General features: G+C 30.8%; 1 protein-coding gene across 2 annotated transcripts in view; it reads right to left on the bottom strand.

The window, feature by feature from the left end:
* LOC101236042 (sorting nexin-24) overlaps window positions 1–14,576 on the bottom strand; it is a 56,435-nt gene extending 41,859 nt beyond the window's left edge. For both annotated transcript variants that reach the window (XR_010642873.1, XM_065815019.1), the window contains exon 1: window positions 14,453–14,576. Coding sequence is in view for 1 of the 2 variants with exons in the window: in XM_065815019.1 (XP_065671091.1) it covers window positions 14,453–14,533 (81 nt within the window). In the remaining variant the exon portion in view is untranslated. The remainder of the gene's footprint in view (window positions 1–14,452) is intronic.

The following is a 14,576-nucleotide window of genomic DNA, read 5'->3' as shown; positions in this document are numbered from 1 at the left end:
TTTATTATTTTGTTTCCCTTTAAATTCTCTTTAAAAATCTTTATTTCTTTAAAAAAATTAATTTTATGTTGCGTTTAAACATACTATTTGTACTGCCACCAGAAGTTTGAATTGTTTTTGAACTTTTATTTTCTACTTGCATAAAATAACTTCTAGATAAATTTTTGTCTATTTTTATTGGATGGATGATAATAGTTTCTTAGGTTTGTTGTAATTTTTATCATTTTACTGAAAAACTTACTCAATGGAATAATATTATGCACTTTGATTTAATTTATTGGTAAACCGGTATTACAATCCCAAGCTTCATTCAAATTAAGATCTAACTTACAATACCAACTTTTAGAAAGCCAATTTCTTAGTCTACAGCAACATTACCACATATGTTAGATGTACTTTACATGCAATATGTTAGATGTACTTTATCTACAGCAACATTACCACATATGTTGGATGTACTTCAACTGCTTCAATTTCATCAGTTAACTGAAGAATGAACCTATCCGGAAAGTTATAAAATGTCTTGCGATGCAATAATTTTTCATTTCAACTTAGTTTCTCCGCGCAGCGGCCTTGCTCGGCAAGGTTCATGCTTCGGAGTTAAAGAGTTGAGAGAGGGTTGCACCACGAATAACAACTAAAAAATAAAAAACACAAAAAAATGAGTAGCCTCCTCCACAGTAGTGGCCCCCCTCAGGCCTTGGTGAGGTGAATACTATAAAAAAAAAAAATTAAAACAAAAAAATTAAAAAAAATTTAAAAAAATTTGTATTTGGATGCATGGCCTACTATAAATACACAGCCGGGTTTGTTGGTTTTTACGGAAAAAATTTGGAGGCCAGTTTTATTTGCTGTAATAAACGATATCTTTAAACAGAAGGCTTTGTTTTTCTTGTTATATATAATATTTTTTGATTATATATGAATTTTATTATGAGTTTAGTTATGAGGAACTTATTAATTTTGATGTTTTAAATAAGATTTTATTTAAGTAACAATATAAATACAATATTTAAATTAGACACATTTATAACAGTTTGTTGCTTTTGAGATATGATTATTTTTATTGTGCTTCAAAAATATAAGAATTACTTTTATTTTCAAACCTAGAATTTTTAATACAATGCCAAACAAGTGTGCAGTGATATACTGTTGCAGTGGATACAAAAGTAAATCATCAAATACAAATGTGAATACTCTAAAATTGACTTCAGAAACAACAGTTTATAACAAAGAAAAATAGTGTTTTTGCGTTTCCTGATGCTCCTAAAAGACCTGACTTAAGAAAAAAATGGATTAAGTTTGTTAATAGAAAAAATTGGTTTCCTACAGAACTTTCAGGTGTTTGTAGTGCACACTTTGATCCAAAAGCACGGTGTTAGAATGACTCTTATTTATGATCTTCATCCGATACCAACTATTTATTCAAATGATGCAATAAAAAAAATTCCACCTTATGTTATTATCTATTCCAGGTCCATGAAGAAAATCTCCAACTATGTGTCACAAGCATTCAAGATGAATCAGATATTTTTATGGAAAAAGATTCTATCAAAGACCTAGAAATGTTAAATTCATCTTCAAGTCCTGTTGGCTTTATTTTTCAAAAATGACTCCCATGTTTTATATTATCGTATTTTTAATGTGGCATCTATTGATAATGCTCCCTGTATTGAATCAATACAAGTCAATTCTACTTTGCATGTAAAGTTGCATCACAATGGATGTCAAATTCCTCTTCCAAAGTGGTTTAAGCAAAACCAATATTTACTTAAAAATATTAGCATATTAGAAAACCTTGCATCATATATGCGTATTTTTGTTGCAGAAAAAAAAATACTATTTTAGATGAAATTCATAGTATCCAATATTATAAACCGAAAAGCAGGAAACCATATTCATCTGAAGTTCTTTGTTTTTCATTATTACAACGCTATACTTCAAAGCAAGCATACATTCAATTCAAGAAAAAATACCTTTACCGTCATTGTCAGTTTTAAAAAAATTAGCAGCTGGAGGAATTGAACCCTTAAAAGCTATTAAGTTACTTTTGGAGGAAGGAAAAGTAGACCCAGACTGTATTTTAATGTTGGATGAAATGTATTTACAGAAATGTAGTGAGTATAGTAGCGGTAAATATGTTGGTTTGGATAAAAATGGTAACTTTTTCAAAAGTATCCTTGTTTTTATGGTTGTGAGTTTAAAAAAATCTATCCCTTATGTCATAAAGTCTTGTCCACAAACAAAAATAAATGGAGATACAGTTTTCCTTGAAATTAAAGAAAGTTTGTCTGTTTTGAAATTAGCAGGATTTAATGTACATTCAATAGTTGCAGACAATCATTCGACAAATGTATCAGGATATGGACAGTTGATTAAATGCTTCGGAACTGGTAAATCTGAAGAAGATCATTTTATTGTGTACGAAGAAAAAAAATTTACCTTATGTATGATAGTGTTCATCTCTTAAAAAATATTCGAAATAATCTACTTAATTCTAAGCGATTTATATTTCCTGTTTTCAATTTCTATGGACTTTTTGATTCTATTTCAGTTACTGCTGGTGAAATATCTTGACATCTTCTCCATAAAACTTACGAAAAAGATGAAAAACTTAGTGCTAATTTACATAAGGCACATAAACTCACATTTCAAACTTTACACCCAGGAAATGATAAGCAAAGTGTTCCTCTTGCTTTGAATGTTTTTCATGAAACAACGTCAGCTGCCATTAAAAGTTATTTTCCACAAGATTTATCTGCAGATGAATTTTTACGCCTTATTAATAGTTGGAGGTTAATATCGAATTTAAAGTCAAAATATTCAAATAAATATATTGGTTATGCAGTTGTGAGGGAAGATAAAAAACCTGAATTCTTACGTTGTTTTTCGAAGTGGATTAATGAATGGCAAATAAAACAGTTAAAGGAGTGTGGAAAGTTTACTCTTAGCAAGCAAACAGCAAATGCTATGATAAAAACATTAAAAAGTTCTGCTGATTTGTGTGATGATTTACTCAATGAAGGTTATACTTACATTTTAACAAGTCGTTTCTAAAGTGAACGTCAATTTTCAAAATATAGACAAATGAGTGGAGGTCGTTTTCTTGTTGGTTTATGCGAAGTTGAATCTTCTGAGAAAACACTTCAAATTAAATCTCTAATGAAAGAAGATATAAATTACTGGGATTTAAATCTTAAACCAGAGACAAGTCCAGATCTTTCATGTGAAATCGATTTTGAAAATGATTTTGAAGAGATTGATTTAGACGATGACAGCAAGGAGGTGGCAACCTACATTGAAGGATTTATTATGAAAAAAATCTCTAAAAAATTTGTTTGTTCTGAATGTGAAGCGTTATTAAATCATGAGAAGGTCATCATTTGTGTTGAGTATACAAATTTGCTCTCTAGAGGGGGGCTTCAATTACCTGGGAAACATCTTGCATCATATATATCCCATTGCTTTGCTAAACTAGATTTAGCTCAAGAAAATTTATTTTTAAATGCTGATAATATCAGATATGCTGCAAGAAAGCTCCTGAATCTTGGAAGAGGAGGGATCTTCATGTGTCCTCAGCATTTTAATAATGCTATAATATTTATTAATAATATAATTATAAACATATACTTTAACAACAAGCAAATAATTATCAATGGTGGAAAAAGAAAAGACGAGATTGTTGCTTTTAAATCAAAGAGAACAAAAAGAAAGCATAATGATTAATCTATTTCTTGTTGTTAATTTCACAGTATCTTAAAATTTATTTTGATTTTATGAATGTTTATATTACTTTAAATAAAAAAGAATTTTAAACAGTTGTTTATTTGTTTTAATAATTTATATTTTTATTATTCCAGCATTTTCTATAAAAACTCAATAATTACAACAAAAAAAAAAAACTGGCCTCTTAATTTTTTCCTTAAAAACCAACAAACCTGGCCGTGTATTTATAGTAGGCCATGTTGGATGCAAGCAAGAATAGCAACAAAGTGGGTTGAACTATCAGAACTATCTGGCTCTAAAGGTACACAGAACATGACAAAAAGAAAGTGACAGGATGAAAGAAGACAAATTTAATGGTGACCTTCAACAACTGTTTGATATTGCAACAAAGGAGGCAATGACAGAAACACAGAACAAAGATCTGTAATTTCTTTGCATGCAAAGAGAACCTTTTTTTTATGCAACATGAATAGAGTAAGCAGGAAAAGGCATCAAGAAAAAAAGTGAGAAAGGAGAAAATAAGATATAAAGAACCCATGACACAAGACATTAATGAAACAGAAGATAAACTTTCTTCGTTGACATCTAATTCAGAATCAGAAGAAGATGAGAAGTATCAGCCAACTCAAACTAAGCCATATAGATCTACTATGTCAACATCAACAACTTGTACTACATCATAAGCTAACAAATATCTTCCAGTTCCCTGAAGTTGTAGATGCTTTGAATTGTGTTTTGCAGGAGAGACTCAATCAAATGCCTGTATTGAAGTAATTAAAAAATGAATTCGCTGGAAAGCTGATGCACTTTAGCTGCTATTAAAAGAAAGCTTGCTTTTCTTAGCTGCTTTGTATAATTGCTTTAAATTAAGGTCATATACAGCTTGAGTCATACCTACTACCTAAATATTATCTAAATATGCATAGGTGTTTTTAAAGATTTCTCAATTTTAAATTTGTCAATTTTGCGTTGAAAAACAGCATCTGCAATTATTTTACCCTATGGTAAATGAGTAAAATGATTTGAATGATGATTTGCCAATCTGGCTTATAATGCTAGATCTTCTAGTAGGAGTGGGATTTGATGATAAGCACTCGTAAGATCAATAGTAATGAAAAAATGGTACTTGGAAAATTCATTAATCTGGCCATCTATTCTAGGTTAAGGACAAGCATTCAGCTAAATGAATTTGTTTATTGTTTGGGAGTAACCAACACACATTTGCTGTTGTGTCTTTCATTTTCTATAATTACTATTTGTACCCTCCAATATGAGTTACTTGATTCAATAACTTTGTCAATTATTAATTTCTTAATTTTAGATTGGATGAACAGCTAATCAATGTGATTAAATCTTTAAGATTTAGTTGCAGTTGGACAACAATTTTTTGGAAAATTTTGAAAACAATGTTTCAGGTGATATATGCAAATTCTTTACACTACAAACTGACAAAGGAGGTAATGTTCCTCCAAAAACCATTTTTATATTGCTATGCTGTTTCATAAAAGCTTAACCAGGATAACATCAGCACATAAGTTGGGTAATATTGACAAGATGATATCTGCATACTTCTGATTTTGAAAAATCATATTTACTTTATAATAGCCTAAATTTTTTACCTGAATGACAACAATTCCAATGATACGCTTCCAAAACTTTTTGTTTATAGGATTTGATACCAATTGACAATGTATTTGTTGATAAAGTTGTCTGAGCTTCCAGTATCTATTAATGCAGAATTTTGCTCATTTATTTCCACCTTCTAATTGCGTGTGAGAGGTAATTAGGGTCCCAGTACTTATCATTGCTAATATATCATCAGACTCAGTAACAGCTAATGATATGACTGATTTACACACTTTACCAAATTGTCCTTGTTTTTTGATATTTGTGGCAAACAACACCTTAAGCAGGTGTCTCAAGATGTTATTTTTTGACATTGGTGGCAAACATTTACTTGTTGTTTAATTGACATTTGTGGCAAACAACACTATGGAGAGGTGAATAAACATTTAAATGCTAATTCACCTCCTTAAGTCCATGAAGACCACTACAGTCAGGGAGGCTACTTAAACTGTGGTTACAACTAAGTCAGGTGTATGGTTGTCATGATCACCCTGCTACATGTAACATGTAACCCAGTGCAACCTGTTCCATGTCCTGCTGCCTTATGGGATTCAATTTCTAAGCAAAGGCAGGAAGGAGCCTTTGCTTAAAAAGCCTTTAATTTATTTTTTTGTTTTTTGTGTGTCATTTATATAGAAGGTTGAAGGTGCCTTAGTTACTCATGTGTTAGCTCACCTGTGATTTACTATATATGTTTGTGTTCTGTCTAAACCTCTGGCGCGGTGTTCATTCACTAGTAAGTTACTTTATGAATGTTTGTGTTCTGTCTGAACCTCTGTTGCAGTGTTTACGTACCCATAAGTTACTTTATGCTTGTTTGCGTTCTGTTTAAATCTTTGATGCAGTGTGAACTCAGTGTGAACTTACTATTGACCTTAACTATTAAAACTAAGCTCACCTTAACCTCTAGTGTTTTGATAGATGTAATGTTTTTCCTAATGCATTTCCAAAATACCATGCCTAATGTTTAAAAATACTACTTAAAGGAAGTAACTCTTTTTAACGACTCCAGTTCAGGTCAGGTTCAGGATCATCATGATCCCCCTGCAACTGATATCATGTAGCCCAGTATTACCTGCCCTACACCCTGCTACCTTGTAGGGTGTGCTTTTTTAAGCAAAGGCTATGAGAACAAACTCCAACTTCCCTGGCTAGGAGAAACAAAATCCCCTGTCTAGGCTTGGTTGAGTAAAAACTAGAGATGGTGTCTCAATAAAATACTTATCTTAGGCAGATGTTAACTGCATCCGGTTACTGTCTTGTAAAAGGCCTCCTAGTCAAAGATTTAAGGGGTAAGTAGAACAATTTTGCTAACCAGCCTCAAACCTCTTCTTCATCTATTAGGCTGGCATAGATATAAACCTGTGTTACATTGTTTCAAAATACCAAAATATTAACAGAGCGATGTTGCATTTTAAACATAAAAAACATCCCCACCACCTAAGTGCTTTAATATATCTTTTACAAATATTCTATTCTCTGAACCATCCATCAGTTAAATCAACCATCAACCAGTTATCCATTAGTTAAATCTTATCTCTTGCAAAGTTCACAAGAATTACTTGCTCTTAGTGATACCAATTTAAACACCGCAACTCCTTCTTCAGATCTCAGTGTTGATGGGTACTATCCTTTGATTTACAAAGACTCCAATAGTCATATGCTTGGCTTGGAGGTAAATCAGTTTTGAATCCTTTGATCATTCTTTTATGTGCTTCCGCTTAGCACCTCTCATCCCTTTTCTCTTTGTTTTTTATCGTTCTTCTTCTTCCCAAGACTGCACTTTTTTAGATGTAACTTCTGATCAAATTGACCTCTCTTTATTTTTTTTATTTTTATTAATTTTTGGAAAAGCTCCTAAGACACTTTTTTTCAAAAAAAATATACCTAAATATTTCAAAAAAAAAATTTTATTTCTTAACATGTTTTTCACGGAAATTAATAAAAATTCATTAATACTAATGTTCAAATATAAAATATTTGGTTGTTTTCACTACACTCATTGAAATAGTCTGCACTTTTGTTGGATTCTCCAAATTGTGTATTTAACCCCAATAATTTATTTTCTGAAGAACTTTTGTTAACGAAGCTCCAATATCTGCATTGTTATATTACTGAACCTTTTTAATAAAACTTTTAGGAGCCTATTTAAAACATTTTTTTAAGTTTTTAAATTCATGGTTTCAAACAGAAAAATTGTAATGTTCATTATCTCTAGTAATTTGTCTTAACAATGAAAATTGGGCAATCTGAAGGAAACATTTTCAGACAGTCATCGAGTATTTTAAAGACATTTAAAAAAGAAACCATGGTAGTCTTTTTTTTAATTTCTTCCGTCATTACAAAATTTGTTAATCAAATAACATATTTTACAAATAAATTGAAATTTATTTTTTGATTTTCGTATTATATAAGCATTGAGAAAATACATTAAATATAGCAAAAACAATTTAAAAACTATAAAACGCAAAAACAAATAAACATAAGAAAAAAAATTAACAAAGTTTCTCATAGTTACATTCTCTAGAGTACATAGCAAATTAGTTTCATAAAAATTGTGAATAAATTGCATATCGTAATTTTCAATTGTTGTTGTAAATTTATAAAATTGTTGTTATAAAATATAATATATTTTTTTCCTCAACTTGTAACAAATTCTGTAGCTAAAAATAACAATTAGCCTTAAAAAAAATACAAAAGTTGTATGAAAATTTTATAAAAAAAAATTTCTTTTTATTTTCTTTTTTTTAATAATTAAAATTTTCTGGTTTATCTAATTAAAATTATAAAATATTTCATTACAATTTTGTTTGCTTTTTTTAGTATTGGTTTTTTTTTTCTCAGTAGATGGTTTAGCCGCGATTTAAATGCTTTAAAAATTAAAATAATGCAATATTGCAGAGATCAGTGTGTCTAAAAAAATTACTTTAAACATGGACGAACAAGACATGCGATGACACTGCTTTCCGAGAAGGCTTGATTAGAGTTGGAACTTAATGGAAGAAAAAAGATGAACTTTATTAAGCAAGATAACAACCAACAGACAACTTAAAAGATTGCAAGTTAAATAAATAAGGAAAACAAGAAGAAGAGAACAAATTCCAAGGAGATGATGATCGAGAAAAAAAACTAGACGAATAAGACTTTTCAGAGCACTTAAGAACAGTCAGAGTAAATGGATGAGATTTAATTGAAAGACAAGTAACACAAGGATGAATTTTAGTACACCGCACAAAAGACACTTGCTGTTTAGAGCAGTGCCCATTATAGTATTTATAGAGAAGAGAAAGAGAAGCAGTATTACGACGATGTGACAATGGTTAAAGGTTAGCTGCAAGAGCGGGTCCAACTATGTTTACAATGTGTTTTTGAATCTTGTCTAAAAGAGAAAGGGCATCATTTGAAGATCTGCTACAGATATGGCAATAGTATTGTATACAAGGATGAGTTTTAGATTTATAGAGATAAAGAAAAAAATCCTGAGTAAGAAAGTGGCGGGTTTGATAAAAAGATGCAACTTTAACAGATGCTAAATTTGCAATGGATTTGATATATGGTTTTCTAGATAAATCGTAAGTAAGAGTTACTCCTATAAGACGAAAGGTAGATGACTTATTGAGTACATTAGTGTTCATAAATATATGAAGATCTAAATTATTGCAGTAACAATAAGTAGAAAAAAGTTTTATCTGAATTAAAGTTCACCAACAACTGTGAGCCCCATGCTGCAGCAGAAATGAGATTTTTTTCAAGCTCAAATACCCCCTCGAAGCAATTAGAGAGTGTTGGCTTTTTATTAATGAAGAGTAAATGGTAGTATCTTCAGCAAGCAATGCCACCTTAGATGCGAGAGTTTCTGGGAGATCGTTAATGTAAATTAAAAAAAGTATAGGGCCGAGAATAGAATCTTGAAGAACCCCTGAAGTTACAGGAAATCAAGAAGAGTCCTTTGAGGACAACATTTATACTACAATTGCTAAGGAAGGATTCAGTAGTCTTGATGTTACCTGATTTATCGTAATAAAAAAGCTTATGGAGAAGACCAGCATGCCAAAATTTACTACAGGCTTTAGAAATGTCAAAAGTGATAGCCTTAACCTCTCCACATCAATCTAATGCACAATAAAACCTATTTGTTATTACAAATAACAAATCAGCAAAAAAAGAAGAAGATTAAAATCCATAATAATGATCAGAAAGTAAGTTATTAGATTCAAAATGAGAGATTAACTTTTTTTGAATTAAAGGCTCAAAAACCTTGTTTATTATAGAAATAAGACTAATGGGACAGCAGTTAGACAAGTCAGATTGGTCACCAGAATTTTTGAAAATAGGGATAACAGATTCCACTTTCTAGCAGACTGGAAAACAAGACACTGATAAGCACTTGCTAAATACATTTGAAAGTATAGTCAACAGCTTTAAAAACACTTCTTCAAGACTATAACAGGTATATTGTCCAGACCACACACTGTAGAAGAGCCTAAGCAGAAAAACACTTTAGATACAAAAGCTGGAGTGATACAAATTGTCAAGCAATGGATCAACCTGTTTGTCGGCTATATCAGGTAGGAGTTGATTAGTGGAATCAGGATATGAGATTGATGAAAAGCTCTCAGCAAACAATTCAGCTTTGTCTTTAAGTGAACTAACAAAATCTGAACCATGCGAGAGAGGTGGAGTAACAGATGTGCCTATATTATAAATACTGTTAAAGATTCTCTAGAAGTCTCTATAGCCTAAGTTTTGAGATGAAATACAAGATTTTGTAACCTGAGAATAGCATTCTTTGGCACTAGGCAAAAACTTTTTACATTGGTTTCTAGCAATAGTTAACAACCATTTGTTTTGGAGAACTGTTTTGGCAATAGATATGGAAGTAATGGTTATGATTGGAAATTCTAGCAGCATAATTAGAGGAAAACCATGGAGAAAAGTGAGGCTTGACTGTCAAGAAGGAATAAAGGATTCTATGCTAGCCTGAATCCAAGAAGTTACATAAGAAATACATTTGTCAGCAGGAAGACGAAAGATTTCTTTGTGATTGCCCAAGAGCCATCACAAAGAAAATCACAGAATGAGTCCCAGTTAGCTTTAAGGTAGTTGTAAGAGGTACGATGGTAAGGAGATTCTTATGATGAAGAAGAATGAGATAATAGTTTTATAGAGATCAAACTGTGATCAGAAGCACCTAAGGCTGAATGTGGAGAAACTAACTAGGATCAGAAACAAGACATAAATCAAGTAGAGAAAGTAAATGATTCAGATTATTTGGAAAGCAAGTTAGAGATTAAGAAAGGCAAAAATTATGAGCCTTAACACCTACAGAGTTCCTGAACTTAAATCAAGCCATTCAGTGTGATGAGCATTAAAGTCACCAACAACAAGGATATTGGCTGAAGGATAAAAAGAAAGAACTCGGTCATTTTGATCAGAAAGGAGTGCAGCATTGAACAAAGAACAAAGAGAAAGGTTATAAAATAAAGTGGTGCTAAACAAAAGCGCATAAAAAAATAATCTGTGGATTCAAATCTAGTTTTCCAACAAATGGGTGAATTCTTATGAATGCAAATGCCCAGCCCAAGCATGTGACTATTGGAGTTTTTACGAATTAGATAAAGATAACCGCCAACACAAAGATCACAAGATGAGACAGCCAAACTTAAATTAGTCTCACAAAGAGCAAGTAAGTCTGGTGAACTTTGCAAAAGATAAAACTCAACAAAAGAGTGAAACAAAAGAAAAATTACTTCAAAGACCATGAATATTAGTGAATGATCGATTTAGAGAACTTGGTGATGAGGATGATTTTTTGTGTTTTATAGTTTTTGATACTTAAGCTTTTTTTTTAAACAGGTTAAAGAACTTGACTTGAAGCACAGATAGTATTCAGTACACTATTTAATAGTCAGAGAAATTGTCTCACTACTATTAATAAACCCTAAGCTGTAGTATAGGGCTCCATATATGGCCTCAATAATGCACACCAAAAGTACAAACAGGGTCACCATCCATGCTCAACATGGCACTGTTAGTACTCTGATATTTTACAGCTGTTTGGGAAACCTGATTATCAGCCGGCCTCAGAATCATAAAACTAAGAGCCGTACCCTCATTAGGAGATAATAAAATGAAATACCTAGTCATAAAAATAGAGACACTAGCAGAAACCATGCAATGAGCCAAGAAGATCCAGCATTGAATATTCTAAACTGGAAACAATGTATATAAACACATCACTTTTCTTTATTTTCAGTAATTTCTGGGGTACCTCAAGGTTCTATCCTTGGTCATGTTTTGTTTCTTATCTATATTAATTATCTTCCTGATAACATTAGATATAAAATGGTCCTATCTGTTGAAGACTCAACTTTATACTCTTGTTTTGACAAAAAGTCTTTTTTTTTTAATTGCATTGAACAGGCAGCCGATTTTGAATCTGATTTTACTTCTGCAAAAGATTATTTACTGCAAACAACTATTGCAATACTGCCGATATTACTATACCAATCAATAGTAACCCTCTTACTGAGTTTTCTTTCTTATGTCTTCTTGGAATATTGTTCACTTCTGATCTCTCATAGAAACCATATACACATTCGATTGCAAAGTTAGCATCTGCTACTGATGCTTCTCTTTTTGATGCACACCATTATCTTTGCTAATTCTATTCTCTACCTCTACAAATCTCTTATTTGTCCCTGTATAGTACTTTTATCATATTTGAGCAGGCTCTTCTATTACTCTTCTGATACTCTTTTTCTTCTAGACAAGGTCCAAAAATGCATTGTAAACTTATTTTATACCTGTTCTATCTGCTAAGCTTGAGCCTCTTTCTCATCGTCGTAAATTTATCTTTTCTCTTTCTCTTTTCTACAAATACTATCATGGTCGCAGCTCATAGGAGCTATTATCTCTAGTTCCATCAACTAAAAATCATTTTTGCTTGACTCCTCATTCTTCAAATTCGTTTACTGTATCTGTCCCTACATACTCTATAAGCTTTTACTTTTTTCTTCCGCACTTTAACCCTATGGAACTCTCTCCTTTCTTCGTGTTTTCCTGACTCATACAATCTACAACTTTTTAAGTCTTCTGTCAACTGTTTCCTTGCTCTATTAGCCCATTCTTTTTTTTGCAAGTAACTCCTAAATTAATAGTGATTGCAGCCTTGTTCGGAGTGAATCAGAAGGAAAAAAAATAAAAACCCTTTCTCAACTCTATAACTTTAAAATAGGAACCTTGATGAACAAGGCTGCTGTGCAAAGAAACAAATTAAGCGCTGTACCAGGGACATGGATTGTTTCCACAGAAGTAATTCGGTTTTGTGGTCAGTGGTGAAATTTGTTGATAATTGTAATATTTTTCTTATATTACGCATTGTATTGATTTGAGGTATGTTAGATACAATTTTGAGTGTGCAACTCATACAATTCCAGGCCTTGTTAAGAAGCGTTAAGCAGCTTGCATTTTGACTGCAAAAAGGCGATTTGCCTACGCATTCAGCAGTTTTGCGCTATGCAAAAACTTTTATTTTAAGAATATCTAAATTTTCTTTTGATGTTGTTAACGTGGCGTTTATTTAGAAGAAAAAAAGTTCGTAACTAAAAGCATTTAACCGCAATTGTAAACTAATAGATTTTTTGTTAAAGAAACAGTTTGTTTAATAATTTTTTTGCTGTTGTTAAAAACTAGTTAAAAAGTAAAGTGTTTTAAGTTTTATCTTAAGGAATTAAATGTATAAATTCCTTTTAAATATAAAAATTATTTTTTGTCATAATAGTTTAAAAAATGCACAATTTGTTTTGAAGTAAATATTTTATTAATAAGATATTTTGTTTGTTTCAATTGTTTGTTTATTGTATTCAATAACGTAAAGTTTTAATGACATTCGTTTTATGAATTTATTAATTTATGAAAATAAATTATGATCACGAATATGTTATCGGTAAATGATAAATAATAGATAAAACTCTTTATTGTTTAAAAACATTTTTAAAAAGAGTTTACAAAATAAATACGAAAAAATTGATTAACAGTTATAAAATAACCAAAAACCAAATTTATTTGTAACTTTTGTTATAGTGAGAAAAAAAAACTGTATGATTTTTAATGCGTTAATAAAATAACTTTAATTACAATGCGGTACTTGAAAAGACGCTGTGACGCAATATAACTCTTAACAATACAAAATATATTTGCTTAGTTGAGTTACTTAGAAATGCGTTACGCGTTTTCGTTATGCAACGAAATCTTGTAACAAGGCCTGAGTGTGCAACTCTAATCAGCATGCTTGGTCAACTGTCAATGTTAGTGTGAGGATCTTGTTTTCCAGTAGTCTCTGCGCTTGGGTTTGAACCAGTGATAAATGCATCTCTGATAGATTCATAGCAGTAAATATTGGCTGTTACTGCTTTAAAGTTGCAATCTCTTGCTAGGTTTCGATTAGCTTGAATAAATTTGTCTAGCGTTTCACCAGTTTGTTGTTTGTGTGTTGCTAACTGGTGTTGCATGAATATTTTGTTTTTCAGTTTAACATACAATAATAAGAGCTTCAATTGCATTTTCAAAAGTTATTGAATCAAATTATTATACATAAACAGTCAGCAATATAAAGTTTATAAGTATTTTCAGCTTTTCTTTAGATTTTTTAAAGTTTTAAATCAGTGAATCTATTCTTCATTTGATGTAGAAGAATTTAGATTTTTATTTCAAATTTGTTAGGATGTAAATATATCTCCCTAAGAATAATTTCAAATTTCAACTAAAACTTTTTTTTTAATAATACAATACAACAGAAATTTTAAAATAATAATTAATAACTCAATAATTCTTCAAGAGAGATAACAAGATTCATAACAAGTTCATAACATTTATAAATAATTCATAATGTACCGCCCATGATATGTATATATCTGCATGTATGTATGTCTATTTGTATTGTTAAAGTTTAGCTGAGGCCTAGATTGTTAAAATTGCTAGATATAGTAATGGAAAAATCACAACCACAAAACAAAAAGGAAACAGAAAATGAAAAGAAATTATTAATATAATATTTCAAAATTTTTTTAAACTTAAAAAAACGTAGAAATTAACTTACTGTGTAAGCTGCCTCTGAACTAAATGCAGATTGGTATTTAGGAATCAAAATGCGCATTTTGCTACTTAATGAAGTATACATACCAATTTTATCATTTTAATTAATCAAACAAATACTAAATCAA

Source organism: Hydra vulgaris, chromosome 13 (assembly GCF_038396675.1).
Source record: "Hydra vulgaris chromosome 13, alternate assembly HydraT2T_AEP".
In the NCBI taxonomy this organism is placed as follows: domain Eukaryota; kingdom Metazoa; phylum Cnidaria; class Hydrozoa; order Anthoathecata; family Hydridae; genus Hydra; species Hydra vulgaris.
This window is presented reverse-complemented; position numbering and strand designations above follow the sequence as displayed.